Raw genomic sequence first — 25,204 nt, forward strand, 5'->3', positions numbered from 1 at the left:
TACCTCACACTTACCAACAAAACCACGGCTCAAATAGATACAAGTTATGGCAAGAATAAGTTCTTTCCCCATGCTTTTTAGGTATGAGGAATTCACAGGTGCCATTAAATACAGAAAGATATTTTTCTAGATTCTAAAATACAGAAAGAAATTTAAATGATTCATTAACACAGAAACTTGAATCTAAAACTTTTCATGCAGCTTGAACTTCAGTTTTTTTCCCCATTAGAGACAAAAAATGAGCACAGACTTCTGTCAGAAGTTAACTTACACAACCTCACCAAGTGAGCTTTATTAGAAATTTTATTTCAGCTCATTGTGTTCATTAATCAGCCTTTTCCTTTTAAAATGCAAAATAAACAGGTGAGCATTCCATTTCTGAAGTCAGAATCAGACTACATTGTGACAGTAGCGCTTAAGAGGCAGGTAGTATTTCTACCCTTACCCCACACGTTTATACTCAAATGTCTTTGCACGTCGTTCAGAGAGCGCTGGCAGTACGCAAGAATATGGGGCAAACTGGTTATGATGAGCTCTGGTGGAATGCAGAGAAGCCTCTCCTGAGTATTATTCATTTGCTAAATGCTTTATAGGCAGACAGTAAGAGGATTCACCTTCAATTTGTTTTTGAAAGCTTTTATAGCTGGTACCTAGGTGACAGTTTAGCCTGCTCGCAATCCAGGAAAGTATTTCAAACTACTTTGTGTTCAACATACAAGACTTCAGCTCTTTATAATTGGAAACCAGTGTCTGAACCCCAGGCCTTCCAGGCACACCAAGACAACACAGGGGACCAGACTTGCACCATTTCACGTAGCACCCTCTAATATGAGGGAATTAAGCAGAATCCTCTCCTAATCACAGTCTGCTTTCCTGAAAGTCAGAGAGGCAAATAGACTCTGCTGCACAACTTTTTCAAAGGCAAAGAGCTGAATTGCCGGCAGCCAGCATCTTCTCTTTTTTATCTCCCAACCCCAAACCAGGGCACTAGGCTCAGAAAAACCATGCAAGTATTTGCACAGAGCAGTTTTACACTCACTGCACTCAAGATTCCTCAACAAAAATGCTGGATTTTTTTTTTTGAAAATACTTTGCATTGGTTTCATCTCTTCCGCTCTCAGAAGACTACAATGAAGGATCATCAGCAACCTACCCAGTCAAAGAAAGGAGAGAAGAAAAAGGGCCCAGCTGTATGGATCGGCATAACATACAGCAGGACACAAGGCTCAGGTACACAATTGTCATGCTCAGTTGCAGTTTTCAGTATCAATTGTTCCCAAGCCCAAGTTATGTCATTATAATTGTCTTCTCTGAATCACAATGCAAACAATGGGGTGCTAAAAAAGTCTTCAGAGTTTTTTTTATTTATAAATATAAATTGAACTACAGACATGCTGAAGGAAAAAGAAATAAGAAAGCACTATATATTGATAAAAAATTAAAATAACTACATGCAAGACATACATACCCAGTTTTAAGGCAGAAGGAGTCACTTCAATCTCACCACCAATCGGCTGAAAGGCAGCCAGCTGAGCCGCTACCTCCGTCTCAAAAGAGTCTGGGCTATTTCTCTCCGTCAAATTTCCATTGGTGCCATCAGTCTTATGGTGAGTTTCTTGTTCATCATAAACAGCAATCAGCTATCAAAACAAAAGATAATACAGTCTGCATATTTAAAGTATTCCCAAACATCACTTTAAAAACACCAAAACCAAACAATGATGAAAAAAAATATCCTTCATTACGACTACAAAAACAATCTTCTTTCAGAACCACTAAACAGCAAACATACAGACTCAGGCAAGCACCGACATTTGTGTTTAAATACATTGATTTCAATATGACTTAAGTATATACTGACATGAATTTCTGAGTTAGCATGCTATTGCTAGTGAATATTTTACTTGTTCCAAAACATTTAGGGCTGAACATGGTTAAAAACACAGAACAGCATTTAAATCTTGGGGGTGGAAGCTGTTATTATTTATAAAATTTTAGTACTACCAACTGACAGACTGCACAAAAGTAACACAACCATGGAAGCTGTGCTGAGTGAGCAGGTACATATTTTATTTATAAGTACATAGTAATTACATTCCAAGGACAAGATACATCCGTCGCAGTGACAGAGCACAGAGCTTCCCTCATCACCCAACCTATACCTCTGTCAGGATAGAAGTGTCTTGGACTATCCTGGTACACATGCACACACAGGTCTCTACCCATCCTGTATCTATCATCTCCTCCCACTCACTCCTGCCAGCTTACACCAGACATGCTGGTTCTGAGAACTGTCCCTCAGGCAACCACCCTTCCACAACTTCAAGCACAGGAAGGTCAAGACTAAGCAACCACAAACAGCAAAGTCCGCTGGCCAAACTCACATTAACGTTGACGTGAAAATGATAAAAAGACACCAGAAAAGTCATTTTTGCCTCAGCTAACCTGGCCTTTTCACAAGGATCTCCCTTTTGGTCCCTACTAACACAAAGGGATCAGATAGTGTGCATGCAGCTTCATCAATAAGTGACTCAGATCCATGTGGCTGGATACAAACTGTGATACAGTTCCAGGAAAACAGTTATCCATGTTATAGTTCTGGGAAAACAAAAACAAATATTTCCCAATGAATCTAAACAGATTAGAAGACTTGTGGTTCTCAATTGATGGGACACTTGACACCCTTGAGCCCTCTCTAAGAGGAGAGCGGGTAACAGTAGCAGTTCCAGCACTGATCCCGCCCTGTTAACTCAACATAGCATAGCACTCGTGCCATACAGTGACAAGCACTTCACGCAGTAACCATGGCACAAGATATCTCTACCTTAAAGCATTCATTTATTTCATTTTTTTCTGATTACCCTAAGGTTTTTCTTAGGTAATCCTGAAAAAGACTGCCACACACAGAAATGGTTAGGCAATATCAAGATATATACAGAGATAAGCTTAAAGGACTGATTTACTACTTTATATCTCTCTCTGTTATTTTAAGGTATGAATACATAAAAATATTAGTACATCAAATCTCCTCTGACACTTCTAAGACATGTGTCAAAAATTATATCCTATGCTAAATAGTACACAGAAATAAAGAGACAAACATTTAAAGGAACTCATTTGCCTAAGGGAAGATATGAATGTGCGAGAGGGAGAAGAAAACAAAAATGAAAAGAAAAATCCTGAAGTGCTCCTAAAGAAGAACTGACATTTTCAGGTCTTCCATTCATTTATAATTTGGTTGCTAGAAATTGCGTCAGCTCATATTTACCAATGCAGATTTCAGAAACACACAAACCCCATTAAATAATTAGGTAGAAAACCTGCTCTCCCTTTCTATATGGAGCCCATTTCCATTCTGTGGCCACACAAACAGCTCTTGCAACATAAAATTTGTTTTTTATTTGTCCAAAGCATATAGGAAGGATTAATTCCAGTAACAACAACAACTGTCTCTGTACCTTATTCCTGCATTGCAAGGAAACCACCCAGGTGTTCACACTGCATTCACCACCAGGTCATCGCTCTGCCCCACAACTACATACAGCCAGAATGCTGCCTTTGAGCCAGACATCAACAGGTCATGCCACTTTTGTCCAATATAGTCTCTTTTGTTTGTTTCTAAAGTGAATATTCATGTTAGTGTTATTACAGAAATCCATCATGATTCAACAAGTTCCATAACTGTTACCCACCAAAAGGTTTGCTTTCTCAATCTCACTTTCACTTTGGAAACCTAAACTTTAAGGAGACTGTTAGTAATAAAGAGGAAATTTGAGACCATATAGGACCATGGCACATGAAACCACTTTAGGTAACAGAATCATAGAATGGTTTGAATTAGGAGGGACCTTAAAGATCACCTAAAGATAGAAAATTTGGAACCTCTCTGCCATGGGCAAAGACACCTCTCACCAGACAAGGCTGCTCAAGGCTCCATCTAACCTAGCCTTGAACGCTTGCAGAGATGGGGCATATACAACTTCCCCGGCCAACCTCTTCCAGTGCCTCACCATGTACGTTGTCAAGAATTTCCTCCTTATGCCTAGTCTAAGTCTTCCCCTCTCCAATTTATAGCCACTCCCCCTAGTACCATCACTACATGCCTTTGTAATAGTAGGATACAAACTTCACTTGAGCATTTGCAATATAGAATACAGTAAATGGAGCTCGGCTGTGATTTGTTGGGAATAAACAAGTCCTCAGCTGGACCAAGCTGAGTTTCCCTATGGTTTCACACCCTAATGTATTAAATGCTATATTACATTCTAATACTTTACAATTGCTGTCCCAGGATGTTGCAGAGGCCAAAAGGAGGGATTGGCTCAAAAACTGTTAAATGGAAACACACAAGCTGTACCTCAGAATCAAAAGCCCCCAAAACACGTGGTAGGTATAAACCAGACAGGGAAACTCGAAGCCATTTCCCAGCTCCCACCTTACCCACACCAGCGCTCCGTTTCCATTCTCCATGCTGGAGCGGGCAGGGCACGGGTGCAAGGTGACAGCAGGCAAACTCTCACAGTACAGCCTGGCAAATGGCTGCAAGACGCCTTCTTGGAGCTAAACCACAAAGGCCTCATGCTGATCTGAAAGTCGGCAAGTTTCTTACTGCTGTCATTCCTCAAGTGACTTCAGTGAAAAGCCTGCAGTTCCTTAGTCTACACCTAGGCACTATTTTGACAGATTAAAAAACCAAGGAAAATGGGTTTCTTCACAGTATGGAACATGCCATGAGTGATGTAACATGATCTAGACTTAAACTCCCATTTTTTAGAGGGTGTGGAAAGAAGAAACCTTCAGAATTGCCTGTAGAGGTAGCAAAGACACAATGCCTTTCCTCACCAAGGAAATGAGAAGCCATTTGTCTTCTGAAATATTTTATTCAGGAGAGAACTCCTTGGGACCACAGTTGCAGGAGCACCTTATCAGTAGCAATTCTAATATTACAAATACACCACTAATCAATGAATGCATTATAAATATCAGCTTCAGCCTTTCAAAGGGAACGAACACAATTAAGGTTATGTAAATTAACTATAGAAAAAGTAATTGTAGCAATTGACTTCTCATTCCAGTATGGAAAATTCTTTAATTGGAACAGACGGCAAATCTCTTCTGATGGAAAAGAACTTCAGGATACATTATGAAATCTCCCACAAACATAACACCAAAACAACAACATCGTTTGCAGCACTGTTTTTTTCCTTACCAGTTCAATATTTATAAGTATTGAGGGCTCAGTAGGTTGGTTGGGTTTTTTTGAAAACACACCACATATTACTGTAGACACTTGTAAACTGTACAAGTTAGGCTAATACTCTGCTGTGGTTCTGTACGCTTGCTGTACTTAATCCCTTTTTAAAGGTTATCTGAAAAACATGCATGCACACTTACAGTAACAAACATCTACGTATTTCTACACAGGTAAAATAGTTCTAACTCCAGTACTGTTGCAATCTCTATTAACAACCTGCCAGTTACCAAGATAGTCAATAAATTACCAAAACTCAGCACTTACCTGTCACTTTTGATTACTAAACTCCTCCCTACTTACATTGATGCAGTCATAACATAAGGTAGAAATCATAAACAGTACTATTTTACTACCATTTTTGTTGTTCATAAATGGAAAATTCATTAAAAGACAATATGAGCAAATTTTAACTTCGTATGGTGTCCTATGGTGCAGCTCTTTCAAGATTTTTCTGCTAATTCATTTGCAAAGCTTGTAGAAAATTAAAACAAGATTATGTAAAAATTAAGTAACTACATTCCCAAGCAGAGAGGGCAATGCACACCCACTGGACTAAGATCAATCCTCATATACTGAAAGGTGGGTAAACACCAACAGTGGGCAGTCATGTTACTGAGTGAAACGGGAACCACTGGCCACCAAGATACAAAAAAAGTGATGTAATGTTGCATTTAAAAATCCCCACTAGACAGGTTGTTCCCACATCCCTGCTCCCCTGTGAAGCGGTACATTTTTGAGGGGCTCTCAGTCTTTCCCCAGCTGGTTGCACTCTTTTCCCTGAGCCCTAGCTGCAGGACTGTGTTGGCGCTCACATGCAAACCCTGCAGCCACATCTCACTGTGTACTGGGATCTACAACATACACACAAGAAACAGTCGAAAAAAAAAATCTTCCAAATTAAAATTGCAACAGTTCTGTTTTACTGCTTGCTAGTTAAGCTTAATTAAACAAACAATTTTGTGGAGTTTCAGAATTACAAAGGAAAACAGCCTCACCTTTGAACAAACAGCAGAACTTGATAGATCTTGCTTTAAGCTGCTTGTCTGTTAAATCAGAAACATCTGACTTTCCACTGCCCTCTACACCATTTTAAATAGAAGGTTTCATAATTATTTCTCTTCAAACTACACTTTTGACAACTAGATTACTGTTAATAAGGTTAAACCCTGTATATTTTACTAGCTTTTCTGTACTGAATTAGAAAATAGACACCACTATTTCCTTTCTGACCCCAAACACCAGGCATGTACACAAGGTACTAAGGAAAAAATGGCAAAATAAAAGCTTGCTTGCAATTAAATTAATCAGCTTTCAATTACTGTCAGGATAAAATCACTAAGAGAAGTTCTCAGTCATAGGCTAGCATCAGTAAGTGATTGAAAAGATGCAATTTTCAACAGCTGGAATGATATATTCAAAACCACAAAAAGGAATTAGATGCTCAACTTGTATTAAATTTGTTATTCAAGTTGGAAATTTTTCCTCATAATTTTTTCACATTCAAAACTTTATTTACATTTTCCTCTCATGACTTGTTTTTTTCAAGACACGTTTGTTCCCTGTCCATGCTCATTTAAGAAAAAAGCCTGTGGGTTTTTTCAGCCGTATCTACACTTCTGAGAGCCAGTGCTCCTCTAGGAGTGATTATTCGTTACTTATACAGTAAACATGGCAAAAACATTTCCCATTTTTTGGGTCACTTGCTAAAAACTTCCCACACAAAGCACTCGCATCTCAGAGAAGAGCTGTCAGGAGTGGTCAATGAAGAGCTTGGTGACTATCTCATTGAACTTAGTGATGTAATGAGAAGCAATAGCTCAAGCTAGAGCAGAAAATTAAGTTCACCACAGTATCACACCACCTTGCTCCCTGATCTCACAATTTAGGATGTGCAGGATTTAATATTGTATCTATCCCTGTAAATACATTACAAAAAGGCAGAAGGCATCCAGTGTTTCTCTATGTAACGCACTGATGCCAGAATACTGCAAGCTTCAAAATAAAACTTTTAAAAAAATTAAATATATCTAAACAACCTCAATTCTCCCCACGTCCTTACACCTCCAAACAACCAAAGACAGATGGAGAAAGGTGACAGTTGACAGCAGCCTTCATAACACCAGTGTAAAAAGAGGAAAAGGATCCTTTCATCTTTTTTATTCTTCCTCCTTCCTTTCTGCAAGGTTACGTGTTTGGCCAGGTCAGTTCTTTACCCCAGCCATCTAAGACACTCAAGCACCAGCACCAACACAAAGAGGCAAAGTTACCTCTTTAGCCAGCAGTTTGCACTAGGCCACGTTAAGGTCAAAATCTGCCACCTACTTTGAGGCTACTGTGGCCTGACTCTGCTTTCCCCAGCCACTGGTTTCTACTGCTCCTTCACGAAAGCGTTACAACTTGTTAGATCCAGTTCAGGGAAAAGCAACTCCCCATCCTCCAGCTGCTTCAGCTCCATGAACCACTTAACCCAAATTTCTGTCAACACATCACTGAACTAACATCTCCTAAGACAACCTTTGCCTGTAACCTTGCAGTAGTGACATATCTCTGCCTTCTGGAATGAAGACAGACGTTTGGGCTCCCACTTCCATGATGTGCTGTGCACGTGTGTCATGAAGTCTGAACACAACAGCAGGAATGACATTTCTGCAGTTCCCTCAAGGACTTCATCTTCCTAAGAGAAACTCTTGTATGGGTGCAGGTTATACTTTTAACTTATGCCCACAAGGGGACAAGAACACTTTAGATCAACGGCAAGAAAACCGAGAGTGAAGTGCACCAAATGTTTAAAAAGCTTCATAAAGCCACTGTCGAAGTTCTCAGAACTCCACAAACTCATTAACGTAAAATCAGATTTTACATATTACTTATGAAAGACTCCTGTTCAAATGGTTAAAAGATGAAAGACTGGTAACAGTGTGACATAGACAGAACTAAGGTAATTAGGTTACCTCAAAAATGGATGAAAGTGTCATTTAATTTTTCAATTTAAAACTTTCCTGGAGCTCTACAGCCTTTCTTCAATGTTCTTTCAAGGTATTCTTCTGGCATATACTGATAAGTGCTTGAAATGGTATTCTTGCATAATAGTTTGCCTTGGAATTTCTTTAACTTAAAATAAAGGCTGTCAGGAAAAATACCAATATACACACCATATGGCAGCCTTCCTTTACACCTACATACAAAAACAAATTACAGCTACATTACATGAAAGCTATGGTGATTAGCTTGTCTTGTTTACCTACATGCCAAAACTACATACACCAAAGGATCTTCCCAGAGACCACCTGACACTTTTCCTACTTTCATTATTCGTATTTCTTTTGGTACTGCCTAAGAGTAGCCAAGAACAGAACCCTATTGCAAAAAGTACAAGCACTGGTAGCCTCTGCTCTCAAAACCTTTCAAGGATACAAGGAAAATAGGAAATGGGAAGAGAAGCAGCAAGCCTGAAGAAGAGAGACCAGACCCAGTCCAAGTCCAACTCTTTCCGGGGGAAGGGAAAGGAGTGTGCTGGTGTCAGGGAGGGATCCTTATCCAACCATTTTGGCACAACCCAATGGACAGATGAGGGGACAAAACAGAGAACCAAGAGTGGAATGAGGCCAGGACTGTGAGAGCCCTGCAGGGTTTATTTTGGTTTAAATGCACAGGAACACTACAGGTCCTCAATACTGCCAAAAGCTTCATCTGTTTGTATTTTACCGTTAAAAACCACCATGGCAAGAGCTGATACTTTAAATAATAATTTTCTTCATAAACTAAGCTCGGATTTACAAATTATCACTAAGCCATAAAAGTCTGTCCAAACAGCAAGATGCTAATTGTTTCCAGTCTTCATAATTGAGGTGACAGGGCCTGATCAACAGGCCTAAAACAAAGCAGGCGACCCATGGATGATTCATATTGCATTGCTATGTGTACTTCTAATTTGCAACCTCTTGCATTGCTGTTATCAGTAGAATTGTGCTGTGCTATTCTAGTAACGCACAGAGTATGAGAAAATGCATCATAGTTGCATTATCAGCAGAACTGGTCTGTGCCAGTGTAGTTGTGGCTTCTTCGCTGTGGACAGGATGTAAGCGGGGACGTCGCGGTGATGAGCAGCAGTTCCTGCACTCGTGAACAGTGCACAATCACCACTCTGACTGGCCATCAACACCCTGGCTGACCAATTCAGGAGCATGAACACTGTGTGAAAAGAGAAGAATAATGTAGGAATGCTGTATCTCAACAGACCCTTAGTTCAAAGATAAAACATACCCACCAGTTTCCCTTATCTCACTTCCTGGGCTCTGGCCAGGCTCCAGGAGAGGGGACCAATGGGGCAGTTGAGATCAGAAATTCCTTGGGTTTTTTTAGAATTATGCAGGTTGTTTTTTTAACAATATAAAAGCTGGACCCTCTTGCAGTCACTTTGGTGTCCTCACCTGTGAGTGTATGCACTATGTAGGACCTCCTAACAGTCCAGGGCAGGCTTTTCAAAATCCTTGCTGCAACCAGGGGCCCCCACCAACTGCAGATCTGGATGATGATAATAGGGCAATTGGTGATGTATCTTTGATTACTATGCTTATTCTCTCATAGTAATGATTAGATGCATTGCCTTTAAAGCTGATATCGTTGACTTGTTGTTAATCACCAATAATCATTTGTTACCTTTCTTGTCTTAATAATTTAAGTAAAATTTGTTTTCACATAGTACTCAAGAGTTTGGGCCTTTTCTGCTGATTGCACTCTGTGTAAAACAACATTTCAATCAGCATATCTCTACTTCCCAAGAAATCTGGAGCTTCTCTACTTGCCCATCACTTACTATATCTAAAAGAGAATGAGTTCAAGACAGCTATACGTAAAGAAAGGACTGGACGTTAGCCCTCCCGAGCTCCTTCCCCAGCCCTCCTGCCGCGCCTGTGCTGTGGCACTGCTGGTTACCCAGCGGGGTTTGTTTGCTGAAGACCTGCGCTGACTGAGACTCCTTGAATTCACCAGATTTGTGGTTACTGACATCACAGCCATGAGAAGGGGTTCGAACTCTGTTCCTTCTGAGAGATCAAAAAGTCTAGACTGCTTTGTTACTACAAGTCTTGCATTTAGGCACCTGGGTACCTAAATAAACTCATGAACCTGAGTTTGGTGATCTCTAACAGTTTCTTAAAAGCCTGTTGTAATTTCTCTTGTGCCTTTTGTCTCTTTTGATTTTTTTTTTTTAAATTGCTATGGGAGGTCCTCAACTATTCTACAAAGGTAAAAAAACTATACTAAACAATCATGCCCAAGAAAACACTTTGTGCATGCTTTTCAGACTCTAGCTATTGTTTTTGCATCTGTGATCAAAGGTGATATCCTTATCTTCCTGTTATTTCCCTGTAGCTGAACTGGCAAGTTTCGTGGTGGCTTTTTTTTTTTTTTTTTTGAAAGGTCATGGCAGGAAAAAAATAATCTACCTGACTGATGAGACTTTGCATACAGCTTCCTCCCGTCCAACCTCTCCCTCTGTGGGCACACGTGACTGTACTTCAAACAATGCAGCTGATTGGGTACTTAACAGTGATATTTGTGGCAAAGTTTGATGAGCCCTTCAAGCACAACTGAGATGTAATTTTTTAAGCCACTTAGTAACTACTTGAGAGCTGTTATGGAGAACCATAGTAACAATACAGACATTCCTTGAGGGTTGACTCTGGGTAGCTTCCCAGGCTGATACAAACGCTGGTGCTGAAATGTCAAGGATTTATAATTATGACGGTGGCTGCATAAAACACATAAAACAAGCCTTATTAGGGCTGATTGAAGTAAATATACCAAAGGACATTCCTCCTTTTGTCTGTAAAAGATTCATGTTCAATGCTATTTGTAGCCTGTCACCCTCATTATGTTTTCATGTGAAATAGCTTCTGAGTTGTGCTAGGTAACAAATGCCCTTTGTTTTTTATTCTTCCTCTATCCAAATGAAGAAACAAATGGAAGGAGGACTGTAAAATGCAAGACTGATTATTTCGTTTCTGTTTACCTTGAAACTGTGTGCTTTCACCCAGATGGACTTTACAGAACATGAGCTTATTGCAGAGTCTGTTTAAAATGGCACTCTAAAAATGTAGATACTAATATTAAAGACTGCATTGCTTACTAAAATCATGCTTGTCAAATGCACTTACTGTAATAAGTCACTGAAAAGGAAAAAATTACTGTGCCTTGGTATCTGAAATATGACAGTTTACCCTAAGAAAAGAAAGTAACATCTTAGTTATTATACTGTGGGTAGGCATCAATAAATGTTCACTTTCATAATATGAATTACAGTAACTCCACATTATGAATTCTCTTATATTACAATACTACCTTAATGCTAAATTAACAGCTTAGTCCAATTCCATAGACAAGCTTGCTATGGAACACACCATAAAACAAGCCAGTAAAAACACAAACCCCACTTCTAGATAGAACAAGCATCTTTGTTGAACAGAGAACCCAAGCCACATGTGGCGAAGTGAGACACGAAGTAAAAGACCAATGACAGAAGCTCAACCTGCTCCCAATTCCTACTGCAGCACAAAGCGTTCCTGCAGGCCACTGCTACTTCAGCAGGCATCTTTCCTGTCAGAAGTATTCGGCAGATCTTTCCAACAAAATGCAAGGACGTCTTCTCCCCACCTTCTCACCTCGTTCCGAATACTTTCAAAGTCCTGGAAAACCTTAAGGGTTGTAAAAATCCAGCCTGTCGGTCAATCCTGATTTAAGGCACAAAGAAATGTTTAAGTGGACTGCTGGTGAGCATTCTGTGACAGACGAAACTGCAAGAAGAAACTGAACAGCTCTTGGACTCGAAAGCTTCTTCACTGCTGGGGCTTTTTAACAAGGTTTCTAAGGAACCCAAAGTGGGAACAAACAAGCATCAATCCAGCCAGGACTGACTCATATGTGAGGTGGTACTAGGCACGTGGATTCACACTTGGTAGCACCCATAAAATCCTCAGTTCTCCTTTCCAGTAGTTCTCTTACCACCCCACTCACACCCTGTACATGCTTCTCAGCCTATTCAGAGACATTTGCAGACTCTTCCAAATCCCCATTAACTATTTTTGACCACTACGATGTCATTCAAGGTGGGGGAAACATTGCACAGTTTTATATAAAGGTGGCAGAAGCTGATAGGGAAGCAAGAGAGAGGCTGCACCCTGCTAGCTTTCCCCATTCCGGTCACATCTGATCTGAATGTAGGAGCTCATAGGGCTGAAAAAGAGCTGGGAAAAGCAAAATTATGAAGCCAACCACCACCTCTCCTACCTGCTTTGCTTGTAACCCTTCTTAGCTACACATGCTTGTAGAAAACACTGGCCTTCAGTACACTGCCAGAGGTACTTCCAGTACTGACCATTTCTACTTGCTCTTTCTTTTCGGTAGCTTGTTAACCTTCAAGTTATACAGACACGTGAAAAGCCTCAGAAATTTAAACCAAACCGTGGTGAAGAGACATTATACCATTTTAGTAAGATTAGAGGGTATAACTGAAATTGTTAGGAGCTTGCATAGCTCTTCATACTCTGGGCAATCATTTATGATGTTAAAAAGCACTTTGTACTTGTAACTAAGCATTCCAACTTTCATATGTTTTCTGGATTCCAGTTCAGTGAGTAGGGCTCACTGAACAAATTAGGTTGGAAGAGACCTCTGGGAATCACTGGTCCAGTCCTTCATTCAAAGTAGGGCTACACTGGCACTTAGTTCAAACTTTAAAGCTGGCTCGGGTTGCTCAGAACCCAACCCAGTTTTGCACACGTCCAAGGACAAAGATGTAACAAGTCTCTGGGCACTTTTGACCATCCTCACAGTTAAAAAAAGCGAAACAACTTTCTCATGTCTTACTGGAGTCTTCCTTATGACCACTTAATGTCCATTATCTCGCCTTCTCACTGCAGACTTAAAGCAAGGTAGGGCGTACTCTTCTCTACAGTCTCCCATTAAGCAGCTGTAGACAGCAAGAAGATCCCCGTTATCCCATGCAGTTCACTCACTCTCTCCCCCCACACCATGCGTTCAATCCCTGTTTGCGTTGGTGACCCTGTGCTGAGCCTGCTCCAAGCATGTCAGTGGTTTTTTTACACAAAGGAGACCAAAACTGGACTCAACAGTCTACCTGCAGCCTCACGAGTGTCAAATGGAGAGGTGGAATCACCTCCCTGAACTTAATGGCTACACTCCTGCTATCCACATGAATGCACATTTAGCCTTCTTTGCCATAAAGCTGGGAAAAACCCAGATCAACCCCTACCAAGTCACTTTTTTCCCCCCTTTCATACTGATTCGACAGCAAACAGTGCAAAACCAAGTTTTTGCTTTGGCCACAGTTACTCAAAGACAGCACGTAAATTAGCTGTTTGTTTTAAAATGGCTTCAATCTTTTTAGAGGACATAATGGATGGAGGAATGGAACTTCAGAAGAAAAAAAAGCAAGCACAAGAAAATACTTGAATTGTAAAACGCATCAGAAAGTGTAAAACCATCTGCACAGCATAACACACACAACAACTTTCATTAGTACCGACAGGCTTGACAAATCTTGGGATGTTGCCACACGTCATACAATTCTCACACTGTGTTTCTGCCTGTGCAGAAAAACATTTCAGTATTTACAACTGCCAAGAGTCCTATTCTTACTGATGCCTGGTTTAGTGAGACTGCATTATTTGCCCTGTCTCTGACAGTTTATGTGTCAGGCTCTAGAAAGGCAAAAGTAAGCTTACAAAACTGGCTGTCACCTTGATGAGGAAAGGCCTGCCCCTAATGATAAACTAATGGTATCAGTCTCTCCTAGGCTGTTATTAATTCTGTCAATAAACAGTATTCTTAGGGGAGTTCTAGTGCAATATAATAACGCATACATACTCTATTGAAAACCCAGAAAATAAACATCTTTTGCCTTTCATGCAGTGACCTTGTTTTCAGAAGGGTCGCAACCCTTTATGCCTCAGCAGTAGAAGTTGGCTGACCCTGGTCTTGGGCAACCACGTCCGTAAAGAACGCTCCTAATGGTATGTTCTTTTTATGCATAAAATTTGAGACAAAGGAACAGAAGAAGAGGGGACAAGAGAGAATTTTAACAGAAGTGCAACAGGAATGGCACTAAAATCTTCAGAATGTATTTAGCAATCGGCTAGCTCACACAGCTTGATAATCATACTCATTAACACAAGACTACAGAGTCAATCATTGTCCCTCACAGAAGAACTATGTTGTCTTTATTTATTTTTTTCAAATGCAAATGTTTTTAAGAAGTGTACAACAACTAAAGAAGAAACCTACAAAGTTACACTTACTCTCTCAGAAGATCAGCAACCACAAAATTGTGAAACACTCAAACTTTAAAATAAATGTGGTAGTTCCAGACACTGCAGTTCCAGAAATATACATTCCCAAATGAACTACCAGAACAGAAGGACTAGAAAAAAAATATTTTGACTTGACATCTTAATGTACCATTACCATGAAAACAATGAAACTAAAAGTAAAATTTCCAGAGATAGTCACAGCTCTGGCAATAACAAAACACCCTTCAGTGACAATTACTCATTTCAGCAATCAGTTCATTACAGACATCCTACTGCTGCCTTGCTCATTATACTCCTTAAAGGAATGATCTACATGTTATAAATTTCAGTCATTTTTTACCCTAGCATTAGCTGCCCACAGCATAATTTCATAGTTAAGTTTCTTAATTTCTTAGTAAACAAATTAAATGCTGACATCATGTTCAAGATCCGCAGCAAAATTAAACACTATTTTAAGGTTTTCCAACTCAGAGTTAGAATTCAGAATACAATTGAGAAAATGTTATTTGCAAAGTTAGCAGCAGCTATGTATGCATACATGTGTAACATATCCCTTGGACATGAACACGTTTGCAGGCAAACAAGATCTCACCCTCCTATTACCCAAGCTTTGGGATTCAAATATGAACACATCCTATTAGAACAGGGTATACAAAAAAACCCACCCCACCATTTGAAATATCATAACGCTAGAAATGTTCTTGCCCTTCCACAACAGTATAGGATCAAAAATAATACCAAAGTACACTTCCCGTAAGCGATATTTTAATTGTTAGATAGATTTTGACAAGATCCTGGTTTCCAAGGCTGAATTTCAATGCCCTCTTAATTGTAGTGCTGAACATTTACTTGATGCACAGTTTTGTAACATTTAGCTATGCAAACGCAGGTTGCAAGGCTGACCTCTGAACAATGATTGAAATTATCTTAACATTTCTTCAGGAGTCCATTTTCTGGAAGAAAAGAAATTTTTCTTTTGCACTGTATATACTGCAAAATACTGAGCATGGTTTCTTACCTACACTAATTAAACTATAACTTTTTATTAGATAAAAACCACTGAAGAATCATAGAACAGTTTGGGTTGGAAGGGACCTTAATGATCATCCAGTTCCAATCCCCCTGCCATAGGCAGGGACACCTCCCACCAGCCCAGGCTGCCCAACGTCCATCCAACCTGGCTTTGAACACCTCCAGAGACGGGGCAGACACAGCTTCCCTGGGCAACCTGGGCCAGTGTCTCACCACCCTCATCATGAAGAATTTCCTCCTAATGTCTAATCCAGATCTTCCCCCTTCCAATGTAAAGCCATTCCCCCTCGTCCTATCACTACATGCCCTATAAAAAGTCCCTCCCGGGCTTTCCTGGAGCCCCTTCAGGTACTGGAAGGTCACTGAAAGTTCTCCCTGAAGCCTTCTCTTCTCCAGGCTGAACAACTCCAACTCTCTCAGCTTGTCCTTATAGCAGAGGTGCTCCAGCCCTGTGACCGTCTTTCAAGGCCTCCTGTGGACCCACTCCAACAGTTCCATGTCCTCCTTCTGTTGGGGATATATTTAACCAAGAATATAAGACTATATTTAACCAAGAAGTTGAATTCAATTAACAGATTCCTATTACTTTGAAATATTGTTTTAATGCGACCTGAAGCTTTCTTTGTAGAAAAAAAAAAATATATATATCTTTATGCCTAGGGCATAGTTTAATTTTGATTACAGTAGTTTGAATATTCTGCAAAACAGTGATATGTCTTGGGAACAAATGACTTCAGACCTTTCAGATCATTACTCTGAAATTTCAAATGTGATTTTTTTCAGAGAGAAGCTTGTTCATCCATTTTCCACTCCTCATTAAAAATGATAAAGGGACCTATTAGAAAGTAAAGCTTTTTTAATAGAAAAAGCTCAAAGTGAATGATATACCAGGCTCCAGTTTCAAAAGTAAGCTAGACTACTCTATAAACAACATAATGGGAGAGGAATAAAATATTTTGAGCTCATAGGAAAGTCTCCCAAAATAATTCAGTTGTCATGAATCTTCGAGATTCCTTATCCTTAAGATCATGAATAGTCATAAAAATGGAAGCCACACAACTAGCCAAGTTGCTAGCCTCCTCAAGAAAAACATGCATGGTTATTCCTTGACCTATCTGCGCTGAAGTCTCACCAGACCCTGTAGAAGGGAATTTTCCCAGCTTTGCTACTAGTACTTGATTGGATTCACAGTAGAATTATATTTGCCTTCCTCGCTGTCACATCACCTTGTTACCAGTGGAAGGACTTTTTACAAAGGCTTATAGGACTAGGGGCAACGGGTATAAACTGGAGAGGGGAAGATTAGGCTAGACATAAGGAGGAATTTCTTCATGATGAGGGTGGTGAGGCACTGGCTCAGATTGCCCAGGGAAGCTGTGGCTGCCCCATCCCTGGAGGTGCTCAAGGCCAGGCTGGATGGACCTTGGGCAGCCTGGTCTGGTGGGAGGTGTCCCCGCCCATGGCAGGGGGTCGGAACTGGATGATCTTTAAGGTCCCTTCCAATCCAAACAAAAATTCCAGACACGGTAACAAATACATTCACGCTCTCTTATTCCTAAGGATTCATCTTTATCCTCCAGTCAAATTATTTTTTTTTCCCAAGAGATGAAGGTTGCTTTTTAACACTTAGATGAAATCAAGTCTGAGAGGTTCATACCCAGGGTAAGATAAATAGCTTTCTATTAGTAATGCAGCAGGCACATACACTGCACAGCTTGATGCTGGTCTTTGGAAAGGTCCTCAAAAATAACCTCACGCTTGATTTAAAGATATGGGTGCCTAAACTACTTTAAAACCAACCAACCAACAACAACAAAAAAACCCAAAATGAAACCTAACCCACCACACAAAACAAAACCAAAACAACACAGGAAACAGTCTGCAGCAATGAATGGGAACCACAGCTGGAGAACAGAAAATAACAGAAGTGCATCTACTCTTTGCAGACATTAAGAGGCTGAGGAGAACCTGCCAAATATCTATTGCATGGGATATCAAAACAGAAGTAATTGATCATTGTGTGTGGATGAAAGACTAGCTTTTTTCCCTTGTAGTTGTATTTGAACCCAGAATTAATTTTAAATCAGTTAGGCTAACATAAGTCACACAAAAAGACATTACAAAATAAATGACGTGGGGCACACACTCTAAACAGCACTTCTGGCCAAGTTTGTGGTACAAATCTATTATCACTCTTTGCCTTCTCCTAAACATGTTGTTTAGGTTACCTGGGAAATATATATAGTTTTTAACGAAAATAAAATTTGCATAGCTGTGCTTCCAGTCTGCAGATCCTTCGCTTTGTCAGCAGTCTACTAATAACTAATTAGTCCTTGGCCTCTTGACCTACAGGGCTTTAGTACAGGGAAGAGGTAAGAACAGCAACTCCATCCTCTTCCCTAGGCTCCAGCCTGAAGTGACTGCAATAATTACCAGAAGGCACCTGCTAGCTCCTTCTCCCCTCCCATGCTTTCAAACTCTATCAGGAAACTATACAGCTTCTGTTGACCCAGCAGAACTCATATTCTTTGCCTGTCACCCCATTCCACCAGGATAATAACCAGGTACACTGATCGTTTCTGATCTACTCTTCAACCACAGCCTGGCAGCATGGACAGAGGAAAGCTGCCATGTGATCTAAGAGATAATGTAAATTAAACTAAAAAAAGTAGCAGGATTCCACAGCCAATTCCTACCCTCCACAGGACCGCACACAAGTAGCATGTTCTTGTGAAATGTTTTAAGGAAACTCAAACCACTGAAGAGGGGAAAGCCTAGAGCTAACCACATGGAACTAGAGCTTCTTGAAGAGATAAAGTGACGAGCTCCTGACAGCATAGCTGCTACTTCTTGGCAAAGGGTATATTGTCATTTCGGTTTATCTGGGCAATTGAATTCAACAGTAAGTTCATTCAAAATGAAAAATCAGTTGAGAACTGAGGAGCAGGGAAGCTTGCTGGTTTTGCTTTCCCACCGCCTCTGAATAAAAGCTAAGTGCGAGAGCTGAGCACCGTCAGCTCCCAGAGTTCTCCTGGTCTCATCTACTCTACCCGCTGCACAGTCCACCATGCCTCGTCTGCAAGCTGCTTCTGTTCAATATATCAGCTTTAAATGCAAAACTCTTCAACACACGTCCAGAGTGTTTCCCATTTTTTCTTAACTGAAATTCATTATAGTTCTCTGCAGATTTAATTGAACTGCAATTACTAAAACTAGCTTGACACAAGCCATGAAGAAGAAATTAATATTCTACTAAATAAGAACTGTCACTCAGCATTTCCTAAGCTAAATGTAAAAATTAAGAGACTGAATAAATGTATGCTAAGTATCACAGCATAAATATGCATATAATGCATTTTTCTCTTCATAAAAAGTGTTACATTTAATGTAAAGACATTTAATCACACTTCAACATTTTAGTTGTGATCAATCACTGAAAATCAATGATTCTTTCAAATAAATGTAGAAATATATTTAATTCAAGTCCTATTACTTTAAATACATTTTTTGTTTACTTTTCAGTCACTCAGACTTCAATCAGTTCAGTATCCAGGTAGGTAATGGGATCTCAGGACTTAACCCCACTATAACTACAAAAACATGTTTTCCCTTCTGCAATCAACACAGCTGTTATGCTGACAGTGAAAACAATTGGAGACCCAAATTTCTCATCCAAAAGTGCATCACTCAGGGTTTACCCACACTCAATCTCTTTACTGAAGTTTTTTTATGCCATTAAAATATTCCAATCCTATTAGCATGCAAATATTGAAGAGTAGAAAGAGCACACATAATACCATTAACAGCCAAAGATTTCTTGGTCCCCATTATCAGATCTTAATTCTCACATTAACTGATGTTTTGTTAAAAAAAAAAAAAAAAAAAAAAAAGAAAAGAACAAATCCATTAGCAGCTGCATTAAAAGTGAACAAAAAAGGCAACAACTGCTGATGTTATTACACACCTAACCCCTTTTTGAAAGTTTCACTATCCAAAAGCACCGAACACTCATTCTTTCAACTTCCATTTCATAGGAACCTGCTACTGACAGGGTTTTCCCCTACCACACTATTTTTAGCAAGCTTTGAAAACCACACAGTCATTTTTAGTAACTCTCTAGGTTTTTCCCTTCAAGGTCCTTTAAAGCCATGATGTGGTACTTTTAGGGGGCAGAAGAGAAACAACATTTTTGCATGCAGGGAGCATGATGCTTCTGCTTCAACTGCACCCAAGCCAACAGGTGCCAGCCACGAGTCTGCAACGCAGGCAGAAGAGCAGGCACCTAGGAAGTTCTCGACTACCTGCCCTGGTGTACCCTGTACCATGAGAACTCTTCAATGTGTTCCTCTCTACTGCACATGATGGTACGTGGTCCTGTTAGGGGGAAAAGTCAAACTAGCCTGCTGTTTCATACAGGAGGTAGGATACCAAGCAAACACCTCCACTACAGTTATGAGCACACAAACATCACTCCTCCACCCTAAGGGTGACCTTATTCCTAGATGAACATGAGTGAATGGAAGGTAGAACCTGTGTGCTAAACAAATTTTCAACACAACTTGTGCTCTCTCTTTTATAAATCCACGAGTCCAAGTTTCTCAAATCAGTACCATGTAAATAGAAGTTGTGTAAATCCACAGCACACCACTGTTGTAGGCACGTTTCCACTCCTGCAGGAGTCTACCATTACACTGCCACACCTTGGATACATGTTGACCAACTTGATTAGAATCATAGGATAACAGATTCATAGAATCACCAGGTTGGAAGAGACCCACCGGATCATCGAGTCCAACCATTCCTATCAAACACTAAACCATGCCCCTCAGCACCTCGTCCACCCGTCCTTTAAACACCTCCAGGGAAGGTGAATCAACCACCTCCCTGGGCAGCCTGTTCCAGTGCCCAATGACCCTTTCTGGGAAAAATTTTTTCCTAATGTCCAGCCTAAACCTCCCCTGGTGGAGCTTGAGGCCATTCCCTCTTGTCCTGTCCCCTGTCACTTGGGAGAAGAGGCCAGCTCCCTCCTCTCCACAACCACATCTCCCCCAAAACACCATTAGAATTGGTGCAAGATGTACTGACCCATCCACCCACATCATAGGTTCACCAATACTCATCAAGTAACTCACCTAGTCCTTCCTCAGGTACTGTTAAAAACAGAAGGCACATAATCTGAGTTTCTAATGGAGGGAGATTTACCTTCATTGCAGGTACTTTCTTACATGCCTTACGATTGTGAAGCCTACCGACCAGTTACAGCCCATCTGAAAAGTTTGGCACTCCCACTGTTCCTGCACAGATGTTCACATCACCAATTAATCATCACCACAGGGAGCCTCAGCACAGAGGCTAGGGGTTGAATACATTCGCTACAATCTTGTTTTGGAACCCTTTCAATATCTTCCAAAACAAAAGCAAGTATAAGTTAAAAGAAAAAAAAAAAAGTCCACACTCAGATATTTAGCATTACATATTTCCCTCATGAATAATCATGACATAAACTGATTTTAAAGTACCCCAAAACCCCTAGTTCTAGCTCCACAATGATAATATAGATTCAGATGCATTTAACAAGGCAAACTGATAATCTATGAAATTTAAAGCAGATACCAATACTATTAAAGTATCCTACTTAGGAGGATTAACTAAAAAACAGCAACTCTGCTAGTAAACATGAATTACAATGCATTTTATTATTTTCTTAATTTAACATTTTTATTTTTTTTAATTTACTACAGACAATGTAAAACAAAATGAAGAATTTCTCCATATTCTCAGCAGACGACACATCAACGTCATTACCTTAAGCATTTTCTATTTCCACAAACAAGACATACAGAAAGCAACATTCTGATTCCTTAATTTTAAGTAAATTACCTAAATCCTATACTCCCAGCTGACAAACTGCATTGGTTTCATTAAGTGTAGTTGTTACTAGCAGCACATTCTAGCTAATACACCCACAACAGAAGGCCACAAAAATAATCAAATACAAAAAGTATACTCTGTATGCGCAAATTTGAAGGAACACTTCTGAACTATGGCAGAACTATCATTCCTACTTCATAAACAGACATAAAGGCTTAATGAAGCTGTTCTACCTAAGACAGTACAGGATATCCACGACAAAGCTGGAGTCAAACCTGCTTTCCTTCAAGTCTAACGTTACTACTACAACCATGTAATTATCTTTTTTTCTCTTAACAGCATTTTTCATCAATAGTTCAAGCACTTTACAAAATCTTGATCTTAATTTTACGTACAGAAGAAGCGATGCGCTACACGAAATCACTTACACACGACTGCCCACAAAGCCAATGAAGCACCACTCTGTGTGCCAGCAGATAGGGCACAGCAGCCCCGTTCAATCTAAGGAATTTTAACCTGTTCTTTTTTAAAGCAATAACCTTCAACATCATGATCCAGTTGATTTCAAGCACAAGTGAACAGAATCCACAGAAAGAGAAAGTCGTTTGAAGTTAGAAGAATTTTTATTCAAGGTTTCAGGTGAACCTTCATTTGAGCTCTTAAGGAATATATGGAACTGCACCATTTCAAGAAGCAACATTGTTAGAAACCTCACCATGTAATTACTCACACTTTTACTACTTGCTGAAAAGCTTTATTTGGAGCTTTTATGTCTCTACAGAGACATGCAAATATCATTAAGCAGAATCCATGTGCTCACCATAAAAGTATTTTTCTAGCTTGGGATTTCTTTGTTTGTGTGGGAACAGAATTCCCATACCAAGAGATAGGAAGTTTAGAACTGCTGATTCACACTGCAGAAGCTCTTACTTCTAACATCAGTACAAACTCTGAAATACACACAGCTGCAAGGCTTATATGTAGAAAGCAGTCTTAGAAAAAAAAAACATCCTCAACCGTCTGTATGGCTGACAAGCATGCAATAGCCTCATTTTTTTCAGAAAACACATTTCAGAATTCACCTGTTTTAGGACAGATCAACATTACATCTTTTCCCAAATTTCCCACTTAAGTGCACTCCTACAAAGAGGGAATAATTTTCAACAACCTATAGAGCCAGGAGGGTCTTTCGCAAGCCACCATTGCTGTTCCTAAAAAGAAGCAGAAGAGCAGAGAGTAGACAAAACCACAAAGAAACCACAGAAAAAGCATAATTCCGTAAGCAATACTAACAAAAGTGCATGACCAAACTCTTGATAGGCATTATATGGACCTAAGTTTCAAGGTCTTCACATCCTCTAGAAACACTCACTTTTTAAGAAGTATTTCAAAACACAAAAAAGCATTAATGGGTAACTGGAGAAAACACATACCACAAAATGCAGTTTCAGTACGGTTTAGGTAAAAGTGTTGCAAACCAACCTTTGTAGCAATTAAGAGATGAACACCTTACAGAATCCTCCAGCTTTCAGTAACAGAGACAACTGGAACTTCCAGAAATTTTAAATATTTGTGACTCATTTAGTAACAGCAGCTTTTGAAAACTGCAGATGTATGAAAAAACAAGAAGTTAACAAATCCCAAACCACAAGTAACTGAAAGACATGGATGCTCACATTAAAAGTAGGCATACATAAAGATCATCCCACAACTTTAAGAAATATATATATAGCCAATATTGGTAGAGGAGGGGCACAGAAAATAGAAGTATCTTCTCATATTTTGATCAGAGAGGAATTAAATCATGACACCTTTAAATAACGACACCTTTCAAACAAACCAGAATTGATTACATTTTTTTTTATGAAAAGGTATGCAAAACCAACAAATAAAATGCATAAGAGCTTTGTAAAGATCAGTAGTTGAGCCTCAATGTTATCTACTGCACATCTGCCACACCACATTATCTTACTACTCAAGCATCATTTTTGCATTTCAATGCAGTAGCTCCATCAGATTAATGCCCAAGACATTTCAGCTGTGTTTCAAGTAAATAAGTGGACATACAGGAATATTATGCATGGCCTGTATCATTGACACTAAGCAAAGAAAATGTGATTAGCACCAAATTGCATCTGACAGGGGAATCAGAAAGCTGTCAAACACAATGACATGGATTCAGTATTTAGAAGGTAAAAGGGGAATAAAGAAGCTGGCCAGTCTGGCATGGAGACAGCAATAAAACACAACAGCTATGATAAATTAATTCATTTACTTATGAAAAATTAGAGGCTTCCACATGCAGCTCTCATTTATAATCTTGTCAATCTGGCAGAGTAAATAAAAAGCCTATACAATGCACAGTGGGAGGGGAAGAGAAGAAACAAAAGAGGAGGAAAAGAAAAAAACAGATTTTTGCATTTAATCTAACGGAATAATTTCTTACATTAAAACCACATAGATCGAGCCTTTGATAGGAGTGACTACTGCAGGGACACATTATAGCAGTGGTTACTGTGTTTACTAGAGACACACAGTGTTAAAACAACAGGAAGGTTGAGCTCAAACGCTCAGAAGCCATATAAAACAAAATGAATTTTTTACATGCAAGAGATGCTATTACTGCGTCTATCAAAATACCAGAAAGAGCTATGGGGTGGCAGTAGAAGCAAATTCAAAGGACCAGTCCCTGGGACAACAACCAGCCCCAGACGGAGGCAATGACCACGTAACAGCTGCCCGTGGTCGTTGACAGCAGTTGGCCTTGGAAATGCTTTTCAGGGAAAATAAGATCCACAGCATCCTGCAGCTCAGACTCTGCAGTGCTTTCTAGGATATTCTCCCTGGACCAATAGGTAGACCCAGCAGCTAACATTTTAAAAGCAATGTGGCTACAGTAATTTTCTCAACTGAGATCATAGAATCCATAGAATGGTTTGAGTAGGAAGGGACCTTAAAGATCATCTAGATCCAACCCTCACCATGGCCAGGGACACCTTCCACTGGATCAGGCTGCTCAAAGCCTCATCCAACCTGGCCTTGAACACCTCCAGGGATGGGGCTTCCACCACTTCTCTGAACAACCTGTGCCAGTGCTTTACCATCCTCACAGTAAATAATTTCTTCCCAATATGTAATCTGCATCTTCCCTCTTTCAGCTTAAAACCATTCCCCCTTGTCCTGTTACTGCACTCACTGACTAAAGGCACCTCCCCAGCTCTTCTATAGCCCCTGTTAAGTACTGGAATGCTGCTCCAAGGTCTTCCCGCAGCCCTCAATGCTCTCTACAACCACCTGAAAGGAGGTTGTAGAGAGGAGGGTGCTGGCCTCTTCTCCCAAGTGACAGGGGACAGGACAAGAGGGAATGGCCTCAAGCTCCACCAGGGGAGGTTTAGGCTGGACATTAGGAAAAAATTCTTCACAGAAAGGGTCATTGGGTACTGGAACAGGCTGCCCAGGGAGGTGGTTGAGTCACCTTCCCTGGAGTGGACGAGGTGCTAAGGGGCATGGTTTAGTGTTTGATAGGAACGGTTGGACTCGGTGATCCGGTGGGTCTCTTCCAACCTGGTTATTCTATGATTCTTCTCTTCTCTAGGCTGAACAACCCTGACACTCTCAGCCCGTCCTCATGTGGGAGATACTCCAGCCCTCTGATCATCTCTGTGATCCTCTTCTGGACTCTCTCCAACACATCCATGTCCTCCCTGTCCCAGGGATT

The 25,204-nt window shown here is 40.1% G+C and overlaps 1 protein-coding gene across 1 annotated transcript in view; it reads right to left on the reverse strand.

Annotated features, from left to right (window-relative positions):
- The window catches only part of PARD3B (par-3 family cell polarity regulator beta), a 429,894-nt gene that overhangs the window by 296,277 nt on the left and 108,413 nt on the right, over positions 1-25,204 (reverse strand). Inside the window, exon 3 of the mRNA XM_069860945.1 lies at positions 1,469-1,640. Within this exon, the coding sequence (XP_069717046.1) occupies positions 1,469-1,640 (172 nt within the window). The remainder of the gene's footprint in view (positions 1-1,468; positions 1,641-25,204) is intronic.

The sequence above is a fragment of the Phaenicophaeus curvirostris genome, chromosome 7, assembly GCF_032191515.1.
Source record: "Phaenicophaeus curvirostris isolate KB17595 chromosome 7, BPBGC_Pcur_1.0, whole genome shotgun sequence".
Classification (NCBI taxonomy): Eukaryota; Metazoa; Chordata; class Aves; order Cuculiformes; family Cuculidae; genus Phaenicophaeus; species Phaenicophaeus curvirostris.